Consider the following 23,094-nt stretch of genomic DNA (forward strand, 5'->3'; position numbering starts at 1 on the left):
AGTAGCCTTGAGCCAACTGGCCAATCTCCGCATTGACATTGAAACCAAAAAGCAAATAATTTTGTAACCTGGAGGAAGCGGTACTCTAGGAGTTGTCATCATTCGCTCCCTCTTAAGATGGGATCCTAATGCTCCCAAAGTTCTCCCCAAGACAAAAACCACTCCCAAAAAAGCCAAACGAAGCCCCGAGAAGAAAAAGAGCAACCGTGTCAAGACCAGGTCACAACTCCAGTAAAAGAAAAGCCCACAGAAAACAGCTTCTACGCGCAAGAGGGGCACTTCGGCCAGGACGCAACCTTACATTCGCAAAGCACGACCTGCAACGATGGTGACCGCGTCTCCGGTAGCCTCAGGTTCATCCACTTCTCCGTTGATGACATTTTGGAAACCCGTGTCTCCAAGAACTTCTCCAGTGGTGACACCCTCCTCCTCTTTATCAGCAGTGGCAGCTACTCACAAAGTACCTGCTCCCAAAAGCGAAGTCTAAGAGACATAGGGCATGTTACAGAGTTTACTGGATTTCTCCAAGCAAGAATTGACTGGATTTAGTCCGTTGCGAACCCCTCCACGAAGCGTGATGCCTGTCCTCAAGTTGATACGAGGTAAAGACAATCAGTGGCGACGCGTTCCAGTATAAAAAAAGGTCTGAGACAAAGCATGGGTATCAGTGTTTTTGAGTTCCTGAAGACCAAAGATGTCAGCAGAAAGAAGTGCACACCGTCACTATCGTCATTCTCCTGTCCAAAAAGGAAAGAGACAAAGACAGTGTCGTCATCCGACAAAGCGCTTAGCCAATCATCGACGTTACGCTAAAAGAAGACACAGTCGTACAGAGAAAAAGAGGAGTAACCAAAGGCCAGGATTCCTTGGCAATTTTGGAAAACACATTGCAACTTTATGACGAAGCGATAGTAAAAATTAAAAATAAAAGGGCATGTGCTAAGCTATCGACGTTAGTGTATTTTTGGTGAATGTCTCGGAACCAACAAGCAAAGATGTCACCACCCAGAAAACATCCCTCTTCTAAACCCAAAGGAAAGAAAAGGAAAGCACTGCCTCCTCGTTTAGTCAATTATGGGGACATGTCTGTCCTGTCCAAAGCTTCTCCACCCCTGCGAAAAAAACTCATTCAAACAGCCTCCAAAGATGACATCGATACCTTGTGCGAATGTTGTTTGAACGTCTTGAAAGGCACGATACGTTTGTCGAAACACCAGAAACAATGCTTAGGCAAACATCGTCACGTTCTTCGACAAATGGTTCAAAAGAAAATCCCAATTCGTCAAAAGAAGAAGATGTTGGTCCAACATGGATGAATTTTGCCTCTATTGTCAGGACACTTGCTGAACGGAGTATTGGGAACCATGTTGGGAGGTCTCGTGGGAGCAAGATAAAAAGGACCTCTGGAGTCCCAAGATCTCAGACGTGACCCTTGACATCGAATGGAAGGACGAAAACTAGCTTTAGTGCCTTACAAACGATGGATGGAATACTATCGTTGGCAAGAACAACGAACCCCGCATTTACCTCCCAATCCCAATTTGAGCGAGATGTCTCAGTTACAACACGAATTACAGTCGTTGATGGATCGCCACGATTTGTCCAAAACAGAAGAATCGCAAAAGTAGGTAAGCTCTTGCAACGACTGCAACTCTTTCACTCTTTCACAGAAAGCTTTAGACGAAACAGCTCTACCCACTCTAAAACATTTTAAGACCTTGATGAAAAGTTCATCCCCCACACCACCACTACCGCCCCAGTGGTTATACGAGACGCTACCCCAAAAAAGCCTGAGTAAGAAGAGATACCATAACTTTTTCAAACACCGTCAGCAGCTCCCATTTCTAGTACGATAGCAGAGTCTTTGTTGACCCTTTCCGCCACACCTCAACGAGAAGAAATGAAAGCTTGGGTTAAAAGGATGGTGTCCACTCCTCCTTCGACAGAAGTGAAAAAGAAAGAAGGGAAACCAGAAGTAAAACAAGAAAAGACCAAAGCCATTTCTTTACCAACTCCACCACAAGATTCGACTTCTACTCCCGTGGCCCATCGGACACGTAAATCCGTTTCCTAGCCACCCTTTCCCCCCTGCCAAAGTAAAATCAGCGAAGAGTGGGTGACTTATTAACAAACAAAAAAATGGAGAAGGTGTTAGCCAGCTTTTAGTACGATCCATCCCATCATGTAGGTTACGGAGGAGTTCAGAAATTGTATCGTACTGCCAAAACCCGGCTGAAAAGTCTCCGTTTACCTCAAGTGCAACAATGGTTACAAGAACAAACTATCTACACTTTACACACACCCATTCGACGAAAGTTTTCCAGAAGTCGCACTCAAGTGGAAGGCATCGATCATCAATGGCAAGCCGATTTAGCCGATGTCTCTCATTTGGCCAATTACAATCGCGGCTACAAATATTTGTATTATGTGATCGACGTCTTTTCCAAATTTGCCTGGGTCGTGCCATTGACTTCCAAATCGAGCAGCGAATTAGTGCGAGCCCTGCAACGGGTGTTGAAACAAAGCAGTCGTCACCCTCTTCGATGTCAAACGGAAAAAGGCACCGAATATCTGAACCAAGCTTTCCAGAAAGGGTTAAAGAAACGTAACATTCATTTTTTTACCACCGAGAATCCCGAAACCAAAGCCAAAATCGTGGAACGTTTTCAACTCTCTTTGAAAGAACGCATGTGGAAATATTTTACGTATCACCACACTCTCAAGTACATTGACATCTTACCGTACTTGGTTCAAGCGTACAACCAATCTAACCATCGAAGCATTGGACGTGCCCCGCAAGATGTGACTCCCGACAACAAAGTGCTGGTTTCTGATCGCCTGTTTGGTACGTCCCCGACGGTGGCTGTCCCCAAGAAAGGTGAAGTGTTGGCTGTAGGAGATTGGGTGCGCATTGGCAAAACCAAACGCACTTTTGACAAAGGTTACTTACCTAACTGGATCACCGAATAGTTTCGTGTCACTGGACGAGTGCATAGCCGTCATCCTGCCGTCTATAAATTGGAAGACATGAACGGAAAAGTGTTAAAAGGAACGTTTTACTTGCTTGAGTTACAACGTGTCACCAAAAACAAGCCGACGTATACGATATCGAAAGCATTCTCGAAAGCAGAACCCGTAAAGTGGGAAAACGACGTATCAAAGTGCGTTGGATAGGATATCCACCCAGTTTTGATTCTTGGATCGACGCTTCGCAAGTCATCGACTATAAAAAGAAGTGACCATCATGCCCTTTCACACATCCTGAACTGACGCTACCACTGCAGTGACCACTCCTTCACCCAGTTCTTCTATGCAAGATTTACAGAAACAACTCTTGTGGGTGTGTTGTGGAGAACGTGTGCCTAAAACGCAAATCGTCTTTTTCTGCCAAATCTTTGTGGTGTATTGTGTCATCGGTGCAGCCATCGCCAATTTGAGTTTGCAACAAGGAGACAAATAATTGTGGACCATTTTATTGAGCAGGTGTATCAGTTATCTTCTTCCCAATCCCTCCCTGAAATTCTCCTCGAACGGGAACAACGGGAATCTTGTGTCCAGTGCCAGTCACCACTCCAAAAACAACAACCCCATTTTGGGCCGAGACACTCCTCTGACTTCCAGTAACCCCTCGGACAACCACAGAACTCTGGAATTATGAGCCACCATAACCAATTTTACTTGACCTGACAGTTCCATGGAGGTGTTTCTCAACAACACTTTGTACTGTTACACAGTCAAATTACCTCAGGCTATCCAATTGGATCACGAAGCCTATTGCGAAGTGGCTTTAGTGGAAATCATTCATCCGACCCAAGTCCTCAATGTCCTTCCAAAATAAAAACTTTTTAGGGTCGAAGTTCATGACGAGCAAATGCAAAGTACTTGAATAATTTAAAACATGATAATAAAACATATAATGAACAAACTCAGAAGTAGACCTACCACTTGATCATTCTTCCAGGCTATTATTTTAGTGGTCAACAATTTGGTGAGCACCATTGCATCCAGGTTTAATGTCGTGTTTCTTAAAGCTTTGGAGAGTGTCAGAAAAAGTGTCACCCTTGAGTACCACCAAGTAGCTCGTCGCTTCTTGATGATATTTGAGGGGGGTAAAATGATGTCTATTTTATTTTGTCCTGAATTGTTTGACATCTTGGGCGGGGACATGGAAATGAGAAAGAAAGTATAGGAAAAAGGCGAACTAACAGTCATTTCCGACAACGATTATTTTACCAAGTTATTTCGTTCCCCAGTAGAAATGAACCAAGGACTGAATTTGATCTTTGTGTATTCCGATGTGGGGGAGTACTATGTGCTGGGACACACCTCCGTACCGTTACTGCGTGTCATTCCTTTCAAAGTGGATTCTGCCACTGTCACTGACGAGGATGGTGGAAACACCTATCACGTTCACCGCGAATTTGTACATCCTCATTATTTTCCCGTCAGTAAGTCGTACTTTGACACTGTCAACATTGCTATAAAAGGAGATCTGGGACAAAATAGTCCATTCACCAAAGGAAAAGTCACGGTGAAACTCCATTTTCGAAAACGGTTCTCTAACGATTCGTAAGTCATGTATCCAGTGTACCGAGGCGTTGCTCGACAGCGAGGACACGGTTTAGGAGATATGCTAAAATCAGCTTATCGTTCAGTGGTTCCTGTGTTGAAACCGATGGTGACACGAGGATTGCACGCCTTGAAAGATTCCGCACTGACGCAAGGCAAAGAATTTCTCCAAAATGTCATCATTGACAAACAAAACCCTAAAGAAGCTTTCTTGAGAGCAGGCAAAAATGTCTTGTTGGAAACAGGCAAAGACATATTGGGACGACGAGAAACTCTTATAAATGCCTTGAACTCTACTGCGTTAGGCATTCCCGCTTCCCTGACTCAACAGCAAGGACACGGTAGAAAAAGACGACGAAGAAAACACCCCTTCACAAGACTTCATACACCTAAAGCTAGAAAGACTAAGAAAAGAAGAAATGCTCAAGACTTAGACGTTTTTGATTATTAAATTATTGAGAAACAGAAAAATGATGTACCTAGAGTCTTGTGCCTGTTTCAAGTCGGAACTGGATCTGTTTGCCATGCCACCCACCATGATGACGATGCACGAATCCCAGTGGGTCGAATTTCATCCCGTCTCTTCTTTGACAGATTCAGCTCCAATTGAGTTTGATATCAACGGTCAGATCTGAAGCCGATGCTAGAATAGCTCCTGTCAACAATTACATGCATTCCTTGTTCAGCGAAGTGGACTTGTACTTGAATAACAAACTGGTCAGCATCAGCATGGATACTTAACCTTATCGAGCGTACCTGGAAAATCTCTTGACGTACGGAAAAGAAGCCAAGAAAACTCATCTGGATGCTTGCGTGGTATGGAAACCTCACACAGCGGGTGAGAACACGTTTAACGACACAGTCCTGACAGCAGGTGACGATCCTCACAATGTGGGGTTTAATGACCGTCGTAAGAAAATTCTGCAAGGACGTAGTTTACAACTGTTGGATCGTTTGCATTTGGACATGTGGTTACAAGAAAAGTATTTGCTGAACGGAGTGGATATCCGCCTGAGACTGAATCGTAGCAGTGCCGCTTTTCATTTGATGGCCAACGCCAACGAATACAAAACTATCATCTAAGAAGCCAGGCTTTACGTGCGTCGTGTGGAAGTGTTACCTAAAGTGGGAGATGACGTCAGTCATACTTTGAGCAGAACGACCGCCAAGTATCCGATACGAAGAGTGGAAGTGAAAACTTTCACTATTCCTGCTGCACAGTGATCCATGATCGAAGATCATCTATTCCAAGGGCAATTACCCAAACGTTTGATCATTGGCATCGTCAAGAATTCAGCCTTCAATGGACTTCACAACGAAACCCCTTTCCAGTTTCAACATTACAACGTAGCCAAAATCGAAGCAGTCGCGATGGCAAGACACTGTGTACCAGACCCTTCGAGCCTAAGTTTGGTGACAGGAATTATTTGAGATCGTAATTATCCCTGTACGAAGCCACCGGACTGTTAGGGACCAACACCTGTCACGATATTTCGTACGACGATTATGCAGGAGGCTATGCTTTGTGGGGTTTTGATTTCACTCTAGACTAAGGCATCGATGAGGGACATTTTCACCATATAAAACCAGTCAGATTCGTGTGGAACTTCAGTTTGCGAATCCACTACCCCCAGATAACACAGTGAACGTCATCCTGTATGCAGAATTTGACAATACGCTAGAAATCAACAGTTTGAGAGAAGTCATTCTAGACTATTAGTCGCAATTTAAGACTGTTATCCCTCTTTACATAGTGGACAAACTTTGGACATGGAATGTGAGGAGACCATAGAAGAAGAATCCCAAGACAAAGACGAAAAGGACATCGTGATAAATTCGCGATGGCCAGAACAAGAACAGCATTTAGTCTCCTGCTTTGCTACATACCTGGCAGAAACAATTACGGAATGGATCAAGAAAGACTGATATGGATGTCAAAACGATCATTCCAGTCAAGAAGAAAAATTGGACGAATATCTGGACGTAGCTTGGAGTCTCATCTCGGAAGAAGACGTGTTACATCGGTGGTATAATGGATTGCGTGAACATTGCTGTCCTCCATTAACGACTCAAGAGATGTATTACATCGAAACCCTCTTGGATCAGAGTGCAGAGACAAAACTAAGAAACGATTGCTTGTCAGACAAATCCAAAGAGAAAGTCCGGATCGAATTGATCACTTATTATCACCTGTGAATAAAAAAACAAGAAAATAAACAACACAAACATGGATACCTGGGAACTTTATTACCTTTTGAACCACAGCTCGTACACTGCTTCTTGGAATGCTGTCGTGTGCGATAAAGGTGAACTACCTCATAGCAAACCTCAAGACCATCAAGCTTATGTGATCGACATGGACGACAGTCATCTCCCAGGAACCCACTGGGTAGCCGTCTACTTTCCTTAAAAAGGATGTGTGGAATATTCGTATGGATTGCCCCCTTTGGAAGACGATATCATTGATTGTATGAGAAGAAATGCGCACACAACACTATTCAATAATGTGAAATTACAAGGCACAGACTCAATGGTGTGTGGACAATAGTGTGTGTATTTTCTGCATCAACGTAATCTGGGATATTCTTTAGAACATTTAGCGACTTATTTTGATCGTCATTTTTCAAGAAACGATGAGAAAGTAGATCGATGGTTTTGCGACCATTATGGTTATCTTTTGTTTCTAGCTAGCAAGCGTAGTGTACATCAATGGCCAAATGACTTCCAACAGTGGAAATCACAATTTAATTCACAACGTTGTCAACCTTGTCCAAAAATAGATGGCTATTGAAAAAACATGTTTGTTAAAATTGTTAGTTGATTGAATGGTTAATGTTAAAAAAAATTGTTAATTGTTAGTTGTGAGTTATTTGAATAAAAAATGTTGTGTTTTGAAAAAAAATGCGTTTGTCATTTGTTTTGCCGTGGGTATCATGAACCATGCACTTTGACTTCTCTCCATCCCTCACATCAAACTATTTGAGCATTCCGATACTACACCTTGTAGGGATGTTCTCCTTCGCATCCGTGCTTCAAGTATTTATAGGAAAACGCTCGTCAGTCTGACTATCCCTGTTGATTAGTGAAGAACGAAAAATGAGTAGCAGAATCGCTAAGTTAAATACGCAGGCGCCTCCTGAATGAGCTGGCAGGGGAGGCCATTGTAGAAGAAGGTAGGATGAAAGAGTAGGAGGAGCAGAGAAGGAAGATAGAAGAGGAGGAAAAGAAAAGACCTATCCTGTCTCACCCTAAGAGACCTAAGAGACCTAAGTATGAGGTGAAACCTGAGGCGAGGACGCCTCCACAGGTAGCACGAAAGCCACAGTCACAACAACAGCGCCAACAAGAACCACAACCAGTACAAAGACTAGTGGTTGACCAGAGAGAAAACTGGGAGGAGGATATAGAGAGAGAACGGGAACAAAGACAAGGACAGCATCCTAGACTGCTGGATAGAAGAAGAAGAAGAAGACAGAGGGAAGTTTTCATTATCCCAGAAACTGAAGATTGGGTGCTGAGGCTACTCATCAAGCCTCTGCACTCCCAACCGCAAGGGTAAATTGGGAAGGGATTTGAGCAGACGATGCGTGTGCGGTACCAGACCTGGGAGATGCCAGCATTAGCCTGGTGCCTCTGACGTTCCAAAAATCAGCCCTTTTCATGGCTAACAAAAACTCTAGAAAAGAGACTATTCAAGTTGCCAATTCGTATCAGTGTGAATATAAAAACTCACTCATTTACTGATGTGAGTGTGTGTGGTTGTTTGTGTGTGTGTGTATGAGCTCACGTACGTTTGTGTGGATAGTAGATTATTGGGGTTTGTAAGCACTCACGTACGTTTGTGTGAATAGTAGATTATGGTTATGTCTTTTGCTTCTTCGCATGTGTGGATAGTAGATTATGGTTATGATTTTGCGTCTCGGCGTGTGTGCATAGTGGATTATTGGGGTTTGTAAGCTCTCACGTACGTTTGTGTGGATAGTAGAGTGTGTGGTTGTTTAACTTTCCTTCTGTGTGGATGGTAAATTGGGTTTTGTTCCGCTTCTCTGCGTGTGTGGATAGTAGAGTTTGGGTTTAAGTTTGCTTCTTCGCGTGTGTGGATGGTAGATTTTGTGTTTCATTTTGCTTCTTCGCGTGTGTGGATAGTAGAGTTTGGGTTTAAGTTTGCTTCTTCGCATGTGTGTATAGTAGATTATGGTCATGATTTTGCTTCTCCGCATGTGTGGATAGTAGACCTGGGGCTTTATAAGCACTCACGTACGTTTGTGTGGATAGTAGAGTATGTGGTTGTTTAACTTTCCTTCTGTGTGGATGGTAAATTGGGTTTCGTTCCGCTTCTCTGCGTGTGTGGATAGTAGAGTTTGGGTTTAAGTTTGCTTCTTCGCGTGTGTGGATAGTAGATTTTGTGTTTGATTTCGCTTCTTCGCGTGTGTGGATAGTAGAGTTTGGGTTTAAGTTTGCTTCTTCGCGTGTGTGGATAGTAGATTATGGTTATGATTGTGCTGCTTCGCGTGTGTGAATAGTAGATTATGGTTATGTTACTTTCCTTCTTTGCGTATGTGCATTGTAGATTATAGTTATGATTTTGCGTCTCGGCGTGTGTGCATAGTGGATTATTTGGGGTTTGTAAGTCCTCAAGTACGTTTGTGTGGATAGTAGAGTGTGTGGTTGTTTAACTTTCCTTCTGTGTGGATGGTAAATTGGGTTTTGACCCGCTTCTCTACGTGTGTGGATAGTAGAGTTTAGGTTTAAGTTTGCTTCTTCACGTGTGTGGATAGTAGATTTTGTGTTTGATTTCGCTTCTTCGCGTGTGTGGATAGTAGAGTTTGGGTTTAAGTTTGCTTCTTCGCGTGTGTGGATAATAGATTATGGTTATGATTGTGCTGCTTCGCGTGTGTGGATAGTAGATTATGGTTATGTTACTTTGCTTTTTTGCGTATGTGCATGGTAGATTATGGTTATGATTTTGCGTCTCGGCGTGTGTGGATAGTTGATTATTGGGGTATGTAAGCGCTCACGTACCTTTGTGTGGATAGTAGAGTGTGTGGTTGTTTAACTTTCCTTCTGTGTGGATGGTAAATTGGGTTTTGTTCCGTTTCTCTGCGTGTGGCGATAGTAGAGTTTGGGGTTTTATTAGGCTTGTCAGCATGTGTGGATAGTAGATTATGGTTATGTTATTTAGCTTCTTCGCGTATATGGATGTTAGATTATGATTATGATTTTGCGTCTCGGCGTGTGTGGATATTACATAATAGGTAAAGTGAATGTAAGGGTCATTCACATGCCTCAAAAAGAATTGACTTTTCTTGCCTCCCAACTTTTTAGTGTGTTGTATCAGTGTTTGTCTATTGTCTGTGTTATATAAATCTCCCACGTTCAATTCCCATTGTCCCTAGACAGACCAACCATGTTCATTTCCCATTGTCCCTAGACAGACCCACCATGTTCAATTCCCATTGTCCCTAGACTAGCCCACCATGTTCAGTTCCCATTGTCCCTAGACAGGCCCACCATGTTCAATTCCCACTGTGACTAGAGTACCGGTCCTGTATTTCCCATGTTAAATTCCCATTGTCCCTAGAGTGCCAGGACCCTGTTTTAACATTAAAGTCCCATTGTCCCTAGGGTGCCCCCATACACTTCTCATATCAACATATTTAATCGTTCACATCATGGCCTAATATAATTCATATTAACCTATTTAATCATTCACATCATGGCCTAATATAATTCACATGAATCTATTTAATCATTTACAACATAGCCTAATTTAATTCATATCAGCCGATTTAATTATCCACATAATGGCATAATATAATTCACATCAACCTACTTAATCGTTCACATCATGTCCTAATATAATTCACACCAATCTGTTTAATCATTCACATCATAGCCTAATATAATTCTTATCAACCTATTTAATCATTCACATCATGGCCTTATTTAATTCGCATCAAGCTATTTAATCGTTCACATCATGGCCTAATATAATTCATATCAATCTGTTTAATGGTTCACATGGTGCGCCTCAAAGAAAACTATTTTAGGTACTTAAAATTTAAAATTTTGTTCAAAAAGTTACTAATTATTAGCTGAACTCGAATAACCTTTACATTTTGTTGGAGCCCATGACATGGCCTTATAATTTCAAACAAGTTATTAACAAGTCGCTGAATCGGTAACGTGTTTTCTGGATTTACAGTCTAATCATTATCGCTTATAGGTAAGGTCAAGACTGCAAAGAGCATGGACCCTGATTTGCATAATACGCCTGCAGATCAGGGTGTATGTTGTTTGTTCGACTGATTACTCCAAACAAACAGCATAAACCCATATTATTATTATACAACGGAAGATCCGGGTATATGCAGTTCACAGATGCATTTGGTTTATGAGTACAAACGCTACTTACGGACAGGTGCCCTGATCTTAACTTTGTATGTCGTGGACTTGAAAAACCTGGTATCCACCCTTGAAATTCTAGCTCCATCTCCAAATCATCATCTCGTATTCGTTGGGTGGCCTGTATGAGATTAAATAACAGTCGAAAAGGAACAGGATTTACGCAAAAAAGGTGGGAATAGCTACGGTTTCATCTGCTTGTATGGTATATAACCCTATAACAATGGCTGCTGAAATTCGAAAATCATGTTAAAATCTTAATGCGCAGCAAAATAATTTGGTAAGCATTAACCGATCACGGCAATATAATTAACAAGCCAATCAGTTTTTACATCTTTAATTTCATATATTGTGTGATTTATTCAATTAAATATACGAGTCTTTCTGGTTGCTTGACATTACGGAATACGACATGGATTGTATGACACTACGACCTATTAATCCATATTTTCTATTTAAATACGCCAGACAAAAGTGCATCATATTTTTTTAAAACAAATTTTCATGTATTACTTTTCTACCTAAGTGTTTTTAAATATTGTCACAGCAAATGTTACTCATCCTACGCTATAATGTATTTGAGCTAAACCATTAATTGGTTGATAATTCTCTGGTATCTTAACAATACATTAATAATTACGCGATAATACACTTTTGAGCTAAGCCATTAATTGGTTCATAATTAAGTTGTATCTCAACAACAGATTACTAATTCACGTTTTATTTTCATCTGGAATCATGCAAAGTGAAAGGTGACTTTTTATTCAGAACTAAATGGGAACAATAGAGCACTGTAGACCCTCGTTATCACAGAAATAAAATCAATTCAACACGGCCAAAAACATGAAATATACCATGGACAATGATATTTCTATCAGGTCTGATGAAAGTGATGGGTTTTGTCAAGTCGTGGCTATTTGAACAAAACATGGAATTATTCAGAAAAGGGGTAGCATAGCTTTAATTCACTTACTGTGCTCTGTAATCACTACTCGTGCGCATGCATACATGCACCTCAAACAGATTCGTGTGTATGCTGAAGGTAAGTTTCAACTTACTATTAACCATTAGACATACTTGCATGATATTTCAGATTTAAATGAACGCACGTAAACAAATAAACTTATACCCCTTTAATAAATTTTTAACTAATTGCACGTGAATCAAAAACATTTTCTACGTACAGAAGTGCGCTACTGGTAACAGCAAATGTTGCTACAGTACGAGATTTTATATAAACTCATTATATTTGGTAAGGAGTGCCAAAGTCTGAATAACGGTACACAACTTCACAAGGAATGCCAAAGTCTGAAAAACGGTACACAACTTCACAATTGTATGTCAAATAAAGTTCATGATTTAGTTACAACTGAAACGAAAAATAGCAACATTTCTTAAATTGTACAATATTCATCTTAAGAACCAGAAACTCTATATTGTGGAATGTCATCTTCAGGTTTTCAATTTTTATACACATGTCAATGGGTATGATGTCATAATTACTGAGTAGTACATGTTTCCATGTAAGTGTACAGGGACTGAGTAATGCAAGTTTTTATGTGAGTCTGCATGGAGTCTACATTGACTACGTTATACATATTGACTTGTGAGACTAAAGTGACTGTGACATGTGTCCATGGGAGTCTACATGAACATGTTTCTATGTGAGTTTACTAGACATAGTAATGCATATTCCCAGTGAGTCTATAGGGACTCAGTAATCCATGTTTCTGTATAAGTCTACTGGACATAGTAATGCATGTTCCCAGTGAGTCTATATGGATTCAGTAATCCATGTTTCTATGTGAGTCTACAGATGTAAAAACTCTTTGAGCCATATTACTCGTAAATAAACTATATCCACAAACTTTGGTTATAGCGGCTGTTACTCCAATGATAAACAAAGTTGTTTCTTCTCCGGATACATCCGGATTTTAGGAGTGGAAATTAATAATAGCTAAAGAATCTGATTTAAAGTCGCACGCTTTATAAATTTTTCGCTAAGTTACTCTGAGATCGTATCAGCATAATACAAAATGCCATTACAACTCTATGGTCTTAAAACAAGTAATAGAAACGAGAGAGATGCAGCATGCTTTGTCATCTTCAACATATAATGTATTTCCTTGTAATTCAAAGTGAAAATATAAAACGAAGTTACGTTATTGCTAATTAAACCCCAAATAATCCTAGAATTACTAACACAAGTCCTAGTGTATAAAGTTTTTAATAAACTTTAGTGGTATTCTAAATAAGTTCCTACGTTGAACGTGTTGATGTGCTTGTAGTTGCCGGTAGTCTCTAATGTACTAAATACCAATGGCCTAAACTTTGTTAATGTTCTAAACAGCAGAGTTTTCTTTAATCACAGTAATATAATCCAAGGTTTCCTTGTTTGAATTCACTAAACTCTTACTTAATGTCTCTAACCAAGAATATTAAAAAGAACGTTGTATTTCCAGAGAATAATAAATAATTTCACACCAATCAAAATCTGAATGCAATAATATAAATGATTTCTGCTAGATGTTTTCGTAATATTAATAGTTTTCCCAGAAAAAAAACAAATTTATAAAGCTCTCTACTTGATCTAGGTCACAATTATCATTTTCTAAAAATGAAACTATTTCTTGATGAAAACGTCCATTCTTGAAAATTCTGTTACTAAAATTATAAGAAAGAACATGACTCATACCAAGGTAAAAATGGTTACGTCTATTGATAATGATTCCAGTATTAAACCCACACTCATGCAGAAAATATTATCTATGTATTAGTTGTTTACAGAATATACAAAAATAAATGATCCTATAATTCTGGCCAGGTAGATAATGAACTTGATTTTGTCCAAGGTCAGCTACAGATTATAACCTTACACAACCGATATCATATAATAAATAAAACGCTCACAAACAATGCAAATAAACATATACAACACCTTCCCTCATAAAGAAACGATTTATATACAAAAGCTTTCTTTCAACTATTACTCAAAATATACATGCGATTAAAAATACTTCACCAACCCCAACATCACTTGCATCGACAGACATTTTAAATGACTGACTGAATGTGGAGCTGAAAGAACTAGTACACTCTGAATTATGGCCTTTATCTTATCAAAAACATCATGATATTTGTCAGACTAATAAAACTTAGTGTTTCTACTGAACAAATTTCTTAGGGGTTCAGCAAGTATGGAAAATTTGTTGCACAATTTCCGATAGCATCAAGCCATACGAAAATCGCATCAGTTGCCTTTTATTGATAGGCACAGGAAATTCAGAGATAGCCTGGACCTTAGCATCTATAGGTTTCACTTGTCCATGACCCACCATATGTCCAAGAAATTTAACACAAACAAGGCAAAACTCACTTTTACTTAAATGAATTATCAAATTTGCATCAGTCAGTCTGCCAAAGAATTTTCGAATCGTCTGTACGTTTTCTGTCCAGGTGTCGTTGTAGATGATAACATCGTCGATGTAACCGTTACAGTTATCTATACCAGATGTAATCATGTTCATTAAACGTTGAAAAGTACAAGGCGAACATTTCATCCCAAACATCATTAATATATGCTCATAATGTCCGTCTTGAGTTACGAATGCCGAAATGTGCCAAAATCCTTTCAAAAGGTCAAATTTGGTGACATATTTTGCATTTCCAATTTTCTTATGTAGTCATCGATTCATGGCAATGGAAATGAATATGGTTTGATCACAATATTCACTTTTCCATAGCTAATGCTCAACTTGAAAGTATTATTTGGTTTCGGTAAACGTATATATGGTGAACTCCTGTGACTTTTACTTGGTTTATTGAAATCATTCTCCAGCAAATACTGAATTTCTTGCTTGATGATTCATCCTTTACGGATGCTATTACACAGGTTTGTAATCTGCAATTTCAATCTCACAGTACATTTTATTTGTTCTTTTCGGAAAATGTGGAAAAACTGCTTATAATCAAGTAATATCTGCTTTTTTTGTTGCTGCAGATGTGAACAAAGTTTCTGGTTTAGATTATTCATAAAATTTCTTAATTCCATAGATTGGTTTCTCCAAAGTCATTACAGTCCGGTTGCATTCCTTCGCTTACTTCCCCAGTGTGTAGGACAGGTACAATTATGCTGGTTGCATGATTAACCTTGCTATATTCATCAACATACGATCGCTCCGTCCGGTGCCCTAGAGGCTAGAGCGTCCGCCTCGGATGCGGGAGGTCGTGGGTTCGATCCCCGGCCGAGTCATATCAAAGACTTATTTACAAAAAGGTACTAACAGCTGCATCGCTTGGCTCTCAGCATCAAGAGGTCTGCAGCATGATGCCCCAGTGCTAGACATCACTATAAACTGCCACAGTGCAGACATCGTAACGATATGACTGAATTTTTTTTCTAAAACTACGTGGGGAAAAAATCCAAACTAAAAATCCATCAGCATACTCCTTTAACATATTTTTATGGCAAAGTTGTTTTTGTTTTCTCCTCCCAGGGTGTCAATGATATAATGTAAATCGCTTAATTTCTTTCCAACTGTGTAAGGACCATACTACCTAGCCTGAAGAGGATTTTGAGGCAAGCGAGCCAGATATTTATCATCCGGATGAAGACTCATTTCCTTTATATTTTTGTCATACCTTAATTTCATTTTTGACCTAGTAGAGTGCAGATTAGTTTTCGCAACACCGCAAGCCTTCGAAAACTTGTATTTAAAAATGGAAGAAAATAGTCGAGAAATTAACTTTTGTATCTTCATTTGAAAGACGCTCCTCTTTAAACAACTTCATTAGTCCACGGTATATCCAAAATCTAGTTCAAAGGGACCAAATCGTAACGATTCCTGAACTAATTCCTAACAGGTAACAACAGTAAATGAATACCGTGGTCCCAATCTTTCCAATATCAAAGCAATATCACCGAATCATATTTTTCAGCGTTTGATGAAATCTTTCTAAAGCCACTTGTCTGTCATGGTGATAAGCAGAAGTCTTGAATTGCTGAATGATTAATACATGCATAACTTGCTGGAAACTTCCATACATAACATTTGACTCCCGATCCGATTCCACAGATTTGGGTATGCCAAACTGTACGAACAAAAATGAAAAACAAAACAAAACCCACACTTCATTAAAGCTTTAACTATGTTTTTTTATCATTCCACAAATGAATTATCTCTGCGAATATTTTGGACACAAATATTATGGTCAACAAGAATTGATTGACTGACTTGGTTTAATTAAGGGACCGACACATACTATCATCATTCTGCTAAATGATTCATCACATGCATGAATAGGTTGTAGATGAGCCTTAGGTACATTCTGATTATGTTATGCTATCATCTAACAAGTGTTACAAGATCTACAATATTTACAAACATCACCTTTAAAATTTTTAATAATAAAAACATTTAAAGATATTGTGATTAGTTTTTATTGGTCCCTAAATGAACAACCAAATGAGTTTCCTAGGCAAGACTAAGAACATTCTGTCTATACGACTTCGGAACAACAATTTGAATGCTCGCTGACAACTAGTCACCAGCAGGTACATCATGTGGTTTCAGTGTTTTCATAAGAACCTATTGTTTAACAAAATAACAAACAGGTACTTATTTGGCTTCAGTTATCGCTAATAGCTCTCTGAAACAAACAGGAGATCTCATGGCCTACCTTGATGAGCAAAAAGTCGAAATATTAGAAACTGTTGCTCGTACAGCTGACCATTATTCCTTAACTCACAAAATTTATTTTGTCAGTAAGCCTTCCACTCAGCAGTCTTCTGGTAGAAACCAATTTCTGTCTGATACAAGCACTTCCAAATCTCAATCTGGCAAACGAAATAAACATAACACATGCCTACTTTTAAATTTGGGCAAGTAATGTTCACTATTGTTGTTTTATGATATTTATGCCTGTCATGTTTCATGTAATAACCTTGATACAAGTCATTCTGCTGTGTATTTCTTTTAATTTATTGAGCTCTTAGTTTTGTGTATATCTGTTGTGTAATATAACAGGCTGAATTCTTGTTGAAGTCCTTGACAAAAGCATCGACTTGACTGTTTGTACCTAGAACTGAACTGTGATTTGTGCGTGTAAGTACAGATTAAATTAAGAATAGGCTATAATACGAAAAGGGATGTTTACATGCAATACATGTGTCGTTATTGTTTGGTATATTACCTAGCTTGGGTTGTACGATAATGTCAAGGCAGTCAAGTAGGATTAATACATAATACTTAAACACGGATGACTATGAGTAATAGGACAGTAAAGGTAAAAAGGAATTAATCAATGTGGGCTGACTGTATTGACAATAAATGTACACATATGGCAGATAAATGAAATATTACATTAAAGGTATAACCATAAATATAATTGAAAATGTACGTTTGGATTGCGTTAAATGGTGACTATTTGGACTGTAGCATGAGAGAAATGCGCGGCCGGACCTACATAATCCTACATCTAGGCCTACATAGGTGGTCTACCATTGGAGCTATTTTGAGCTGATACACTCTGCCTGCACTAGCAAAATGACCTTAGACGCGTATACATATTAGCGCTATTTGATTCAAGTGTACGTATTATAAATATATCGTATAAATTCGTTTATGAGTCAATTCCAACCCTAACCTGGGCATACCTAGATCTGCCATCTCATAATGCGCCGACATATTTGTGTCAATTTACCTAGTAGTAATCAAAAGAACAAACAACAGGGTGTAAATTGTTTGTATTTAGACTCGACTTAGAATCAAACATATACGATGAAGCACAATGGCAGTAAACATTTCAGGTTTGCCTCAGTTATAACACGTTACGGTGGGTGTGAGTGGTACTGTTGCAAACCTCAATTCATTAGGTTTAACGCTAATAGTTACATTCCTTGTGAACGTATGCTATGGAAAAAGGTTGTTTTCAACCATTAACTATATTTATTCTCACTGTTGTGTTTTGATGAGAACTAAATTTCTTATCCATGCTATAAATGAAATAGTCTTTTAGTTTTACAGGAGTAAGCTCTGGCCATCTAGAAATGAACGTTCACAACTTAAATAATAAATGGGCACCATCGTCCCACAAGAGGACCAACAAAAATCATACTAGAAGAGTTCTTGGCCGACAGTGATCGCTCTGATTACCACACATTTTTCCTTAATCATCAGTTTAATATAAAATTCAAACCAAGCGAACTATAACCTGGATATAGGTTAGTTATTTAAATATCCCTTCAGTTATAAAATGTCCTCAGCTTTTAGAAACTAGGTAATGTTTAATATTATGTGTACCAGAGTGGAATAAAGTATATTTTAAACCTATGACATTGAAACTGAATTATGCCCAAACTGTAAAAGTCAGAATATTTAGCCGCTTTTTAGATGTTGCTAGTATGTGAAGGTTGGATAAGTATTACAATGACCTTACTGGGGTCATTATATTCAGCCAGTCTGCAGAAGAAACCGTTTTACAAAGGTGCCACTTGTAGAGGGAAGATTAACTGTAGTTTTTAAAGATGTCTTGATTTTCAAGGAAAACGCACCGAAAGACAAAATTCAACGAAGATGTATAAATTTCTTATTTCAATGATACGTAAGTAAAACATCTATTGCTGAAAAAGTAGGGATAACGGTGTAAACATTGATCCATGTATCATCCACCTGAGATTATGATTTTACATTGCAAAGGATCATATACACCTAAAACATCGGCAGCTGTAGTTGAAAATAACAACAATTATAGTGTTACTGTACATAGAGGAATAAATAAATCACGTAATAGTTAAAAGTTTCCAGCATATACCAAGTGCAGATGCATCAAATCATGAACATCCTCACTGATATAATCATTTATTATTAGAGGCGAGGAACATGCATCAGAACTCACCACTATGGAGCAATGCTTATATGCAGAATCAACAATAACATTGCAGGAGACTTGACTACACAGTTCCCTGCAATGTTGCAGGCACACAAAAGCCACGAATAATGAGTAGATTACTTTGCCAAATTATTCCTATCTTTCGGCAATAGTGATTTCCAAAATGCATGGACAGCAAAGCAGACAACTGAGCTGAATAACTAATCCGATTTTATACCATTAAAATGTATGTTATTAACTCATTATATATTGTCATTCTTGTACCTAGTCCACTAAACTAATTTTGCAGTAATACTGAAAGGAAAACAGAAGGTATTTAATTACAAATAAGCTATTCTCTTGTAAGCAAAGCTTCAATTACGGAAGTAAAGCAGTTCACTTACATAGATCGTTTTCAGTTTGATGACTGTGTTCAAGACTTCTAAGGATTTGATATGCAGTTTGTGAATTAGAGTTTGTCTGGATTCCACTTCCTGCGCACTATAAAATGTGGAACTATCTTTTGCCATTTCTCCCTGACAGGGTTTTATCCATCGGTCGATTGTATGAGATTTTCTTGCTTTGCAAACACACCACATTAATAGAAACGTGGCAGGTACTGCAAGGTAAATAGGTTGTTAAATAATATTATTCATGTAGGAGATCTTTTCAAAATATTTAATTTTTAAATTATGGTAAAGGAGGTTATGTGTTAACTGAATTAATTTGAATTAATTAGGCAATCTTTGTCACAGATTTAATAAATTTTACTCTTCATTGGTAATCTAGCAAATATCAATGACCTTTCTTAAAGGTGTCAAGCTTTTCTTCTTTCTTTTCTTATTCCTGTTGTTGCAGCTGTTGAGTAATTCTGAACTCAACAATTTTCTAATTTTCTAAGCCTGTTTTCTATGGGTTTTGTCAGAACAGAACAAAACATAATTTTATTGATTTGACGTGTGTAAGAAGGCGTATAGTCAATACAGTACATAATTCATATGCAACATTATGTTGCAGAAATGAATGAATGAAAAATGGCGATTACAACCTATCTACACATAAATTCAGAGAGAGGGACTTGATGTATTATTTACAGTTTGCTTTATCTTGGCAAACTGTAATTTTGTATGAATTGTACGAGAAAAGGTTAGGTAGCCTTACTAACGCAACATTTTCTATGGTTGCTAATTATTATATAATTTGTGACAGAAAAATAAATATCTATTTTACTTTATAATTTCATCATATTATTAGTTTTATGCATTTTATATCTCGTTGCATCATACCTTTCTATAGCACAAGTTTGTGTGGTATTGGCAAACTCAATGTGTTGAGCCGAATACCTTGTATTCTTCAGATAAAGTTTTGTAATTTCCAAAAATTAGCAATTGTTTGCAAAGTGGATCATTAAGGGATGAGTATAAAATTATCTCTGAAACGGCAGCAAGTTACATGTTATGGATGTTGTATTGGACAACAGAGGTATTTAACTGAAAAGTTAAAGTACTGGGTAAAAGATACTAATTTAAGGTTTTTCTTTGCATTTTTCTTTGTCTATAATTTGTGTATCTACAGGCAAATTGAATGGAAAATGTAGGTAAACGACGTGAAGAGAAAATCGTGTTCCTACAAGCAAATTGTTTATGGAAAACGTTGTGAACCATGTGAACAGAAATCCTATACCAACAGTCAAAGTGTATGTAATATTTAGGCAAACCTTTTGAAGGGAAAATCGCGACTATAAAAAGTATTGGACTTTATAAATGGATGACTAAGAGCTGTCAAAATAAATAAATTCTGCGGAATACGTGCCACCCGTTTTATATATTGATTTCGTACCCCATTTGGTGTGGAATACATGACACCCGGTTTTATATATTGATGTCGTACCATATCTGGTGTGGAATGCATGACACCTTGTTTTATATATTGATTTCGTGCCCTGTTTGACGTGGATTACACGACACCTGGTTTTATATCATTATTCGTGCCCTGTTTGATGTATAATGCACGACACCCGGTTTTGTATATTAATTTCGTGCCCTGTTTGACGTAGAATAATAACACCCGGTTTTATATGTTGATTTATTGCCCTATTGGATGTGCATTACACGACACCCGCTTTTGTATATTGATTTGGTGCCCTGTTTGATGCAGAATATACGAAATATTGATTTAGTGCCCTGTTTGATGTAGAATAAACGACATATTGATTTCGCGCTCTTTGTGATGTGGAATACACGACATATTGATTTCGTGCTCCATTTGAAATCATTTCAAGTAAATTTAATATGCATCATCCTAGCAATCGCTGGCATCAGTAGTAGCTAAGCTGGTAGAGTGTCGGACTCCAGATATAAGGACCAAGTGTCCTATACCCACCCATATTAGTCAGGGTCTCGGACTCTGCATGTCCTTTGGAAGGACACTTAGCACTTTTCTCAGCATTATATTCCAATAATGTGTTAAAAGGGCCGTTAAAACTTAGAAAACCAAAATCCTAATAATCGCGACAAGATTCTCTATTTTTATGGCCTCTGGTGCAGAAATATTGTATTTAAATGCTGGTTTTCGTTGATATTGTTTTCTTTTGAGGAAGACAAAGCACATCACAAGTGAAAGGGAATAAAACTTTGTCTATCATACTTATTCTAAAGTACTGATATGCTTTATCTTGACAGACGGTCTTTTCAATTAAAGGATCTGTTTGATTTAGTAATGTTCTATAAAAAGTGTTGGTTTATGCAAAATAACGATAATTAATTTATCTTCTGCCCGTATTAAGACAATAACTGTCAACGAAAAAAAAACACGAGATAAATAGAGATTTAAAGCGATGTAGAAACATGAATGATGAAAAAATTAATGATAAAAGTTAATTATTTACAACAGCGAATTACAGTGAAAAAAGTTTTAAATAAAATACATAGCCTTATGAAAAACAATATATGTTAAGATATCAATAACATCTAAATTTAACATGATATAAAACAAAAGCATCTACAAGTCAAATAATAATAATAATAATAATAATAATAATAATAATAATTACAAATACTTAAACGGCTGAACACAAAAGAATTTTAAACAAATGTGTGCATCTGAAATTGACACTTCATTAGATTTATGTTTTTAATCCATTGCATCCTAGCTATTCTCATCATTAGAGTGAAAAAGAAATAAAACTGTATAAATTTAAAAAAAAGATGTAGTTGATAGATACACTAAACCAACTTAAATTTAACAGTTAATTTATATAATATCTTATGTAAATTAAACTTCGATTACAATTTCTTCAACAAAATGTGAACTTTTGTGACAAATAATAAATAATATTTTATTTTTAAAAATTGCAACATTTTAAGTTCGGGACAGTTATACTTTAAAATTTAGGATATCTAACCACATTAGAAATATAGCAACGGTATTAATTTCATACTTACTTATATGGTTCAAAACCATATTCCTCAAATTACTGATTTCTCTGGTAATAAAATCCAATTCTTAAGGTAAAAATCCAATTCTTCCGGTAATTCCCGTACTGGACACTGAAACGACTTTTATATATACCTATTCATTTTTGAAGGACCACACAAAATATAAATTAAACCAACCATACATCTTGATTATCAATTTCAGTAAAGATAGATGATAGACAACCTTCACTTTTTTCCATTATCATCGATGGCGAAGTAATATTTCATGATTTAACACCAACTCCGACTGGTACATAATAGCACTTATATATAAATTTCACATTTTAATCAAATGAGCCGAAAATCTAAATCACACAACTGCCATAGAAAATAAGAAATCACGGATTTCCGGATTGAAAGCATATAATAAATCCATCTCGCTTTTACATTAAACAATCCCAGATTCATTGGAGCTGAACGATCGAATACGTTTTGAGGAAGAATCATATTCAGGTCGGCTGACCTTAATATTCTTGTTTAAGAAGGGTTTTCTTCCGATCAAGACAGCAAATGAGAGAGATTCGGTTCGTCGGGTAAATCAAATTGCCTTTTCCCGGTCTAAACTTGAAAAATTACTAAACTGTACAAAATAATTCTTCAGCTCCCCTAACCAAAGATTTCTTGAAGAACATATACAAATATCCATTATGAAGGTTAAAACCAATTCAAAACAGTGGTTATTACCAAACTTCTTAATTTAATTATATTAAAAACCACATATTGCTTTAAATATTATCCACAGTGAGCAAGGCGACTTAGAAAGACATTTAAATAT

At 37.7% G+C, this 23,094-nt stretch overlaps 1 protein-coding gene across 6 annotated transcripts in view; it reads right to left on the bottom strand.

Moving 5' to 3' along the window:
- Positions 1–23,094, bottom strand: part of LOC149795686 (uncharacterized) — a 54,140-nt gene that overhangs the window by 12,867 nt on the left and 18,179 nt on the right. For 2 of the 6 annotated variants that reach the window (XM_089965552.1, XM_089965553.1), the window contains exons 2-4: positions 22,287–22,391; positions 19,248–19,462; positions 10,985–11,095 (exon numbers count right to left, since the gene is read on the bottom strand). In XM_089965552.1, the coding sequence (XP_089821678.1) occupies positions 10,985–11,095; positions 19,248–19,462; positions 22,287–22,305 (345 nt within the window). In that variant the 5' untranslated portion in view covers positions 22,306–22,391. Of the gene's footprint in view, positions 1–10,984; positions 11,096–19,247; positions 19,463–22,286; positions 22,401–22,503; positions 23,090–23,094 lie in introns of those variants that run through there. The other 4 variants (XM_089965550.1, XM_089965551.1, XM_089965549.1 and 1 more) reach the window with 3 other exon arrangements.

The sequence above is a fragment of the Sinohyriopsis cumingii genome, chromosome 7 (assembly GCF_028554795.1).
Source record: "Sinohyriopsis cumingii isolate HCF-2022 chromosome 7, ASM2855479v2, whole genome shotgun sequence".
Lineage (NCBI taxonomy): Eukaryota > Metazoa > Mollusca > Bivalvia > Unionida > Unionidae > Sinohyriopsis > Sinohyriopsis cumingii.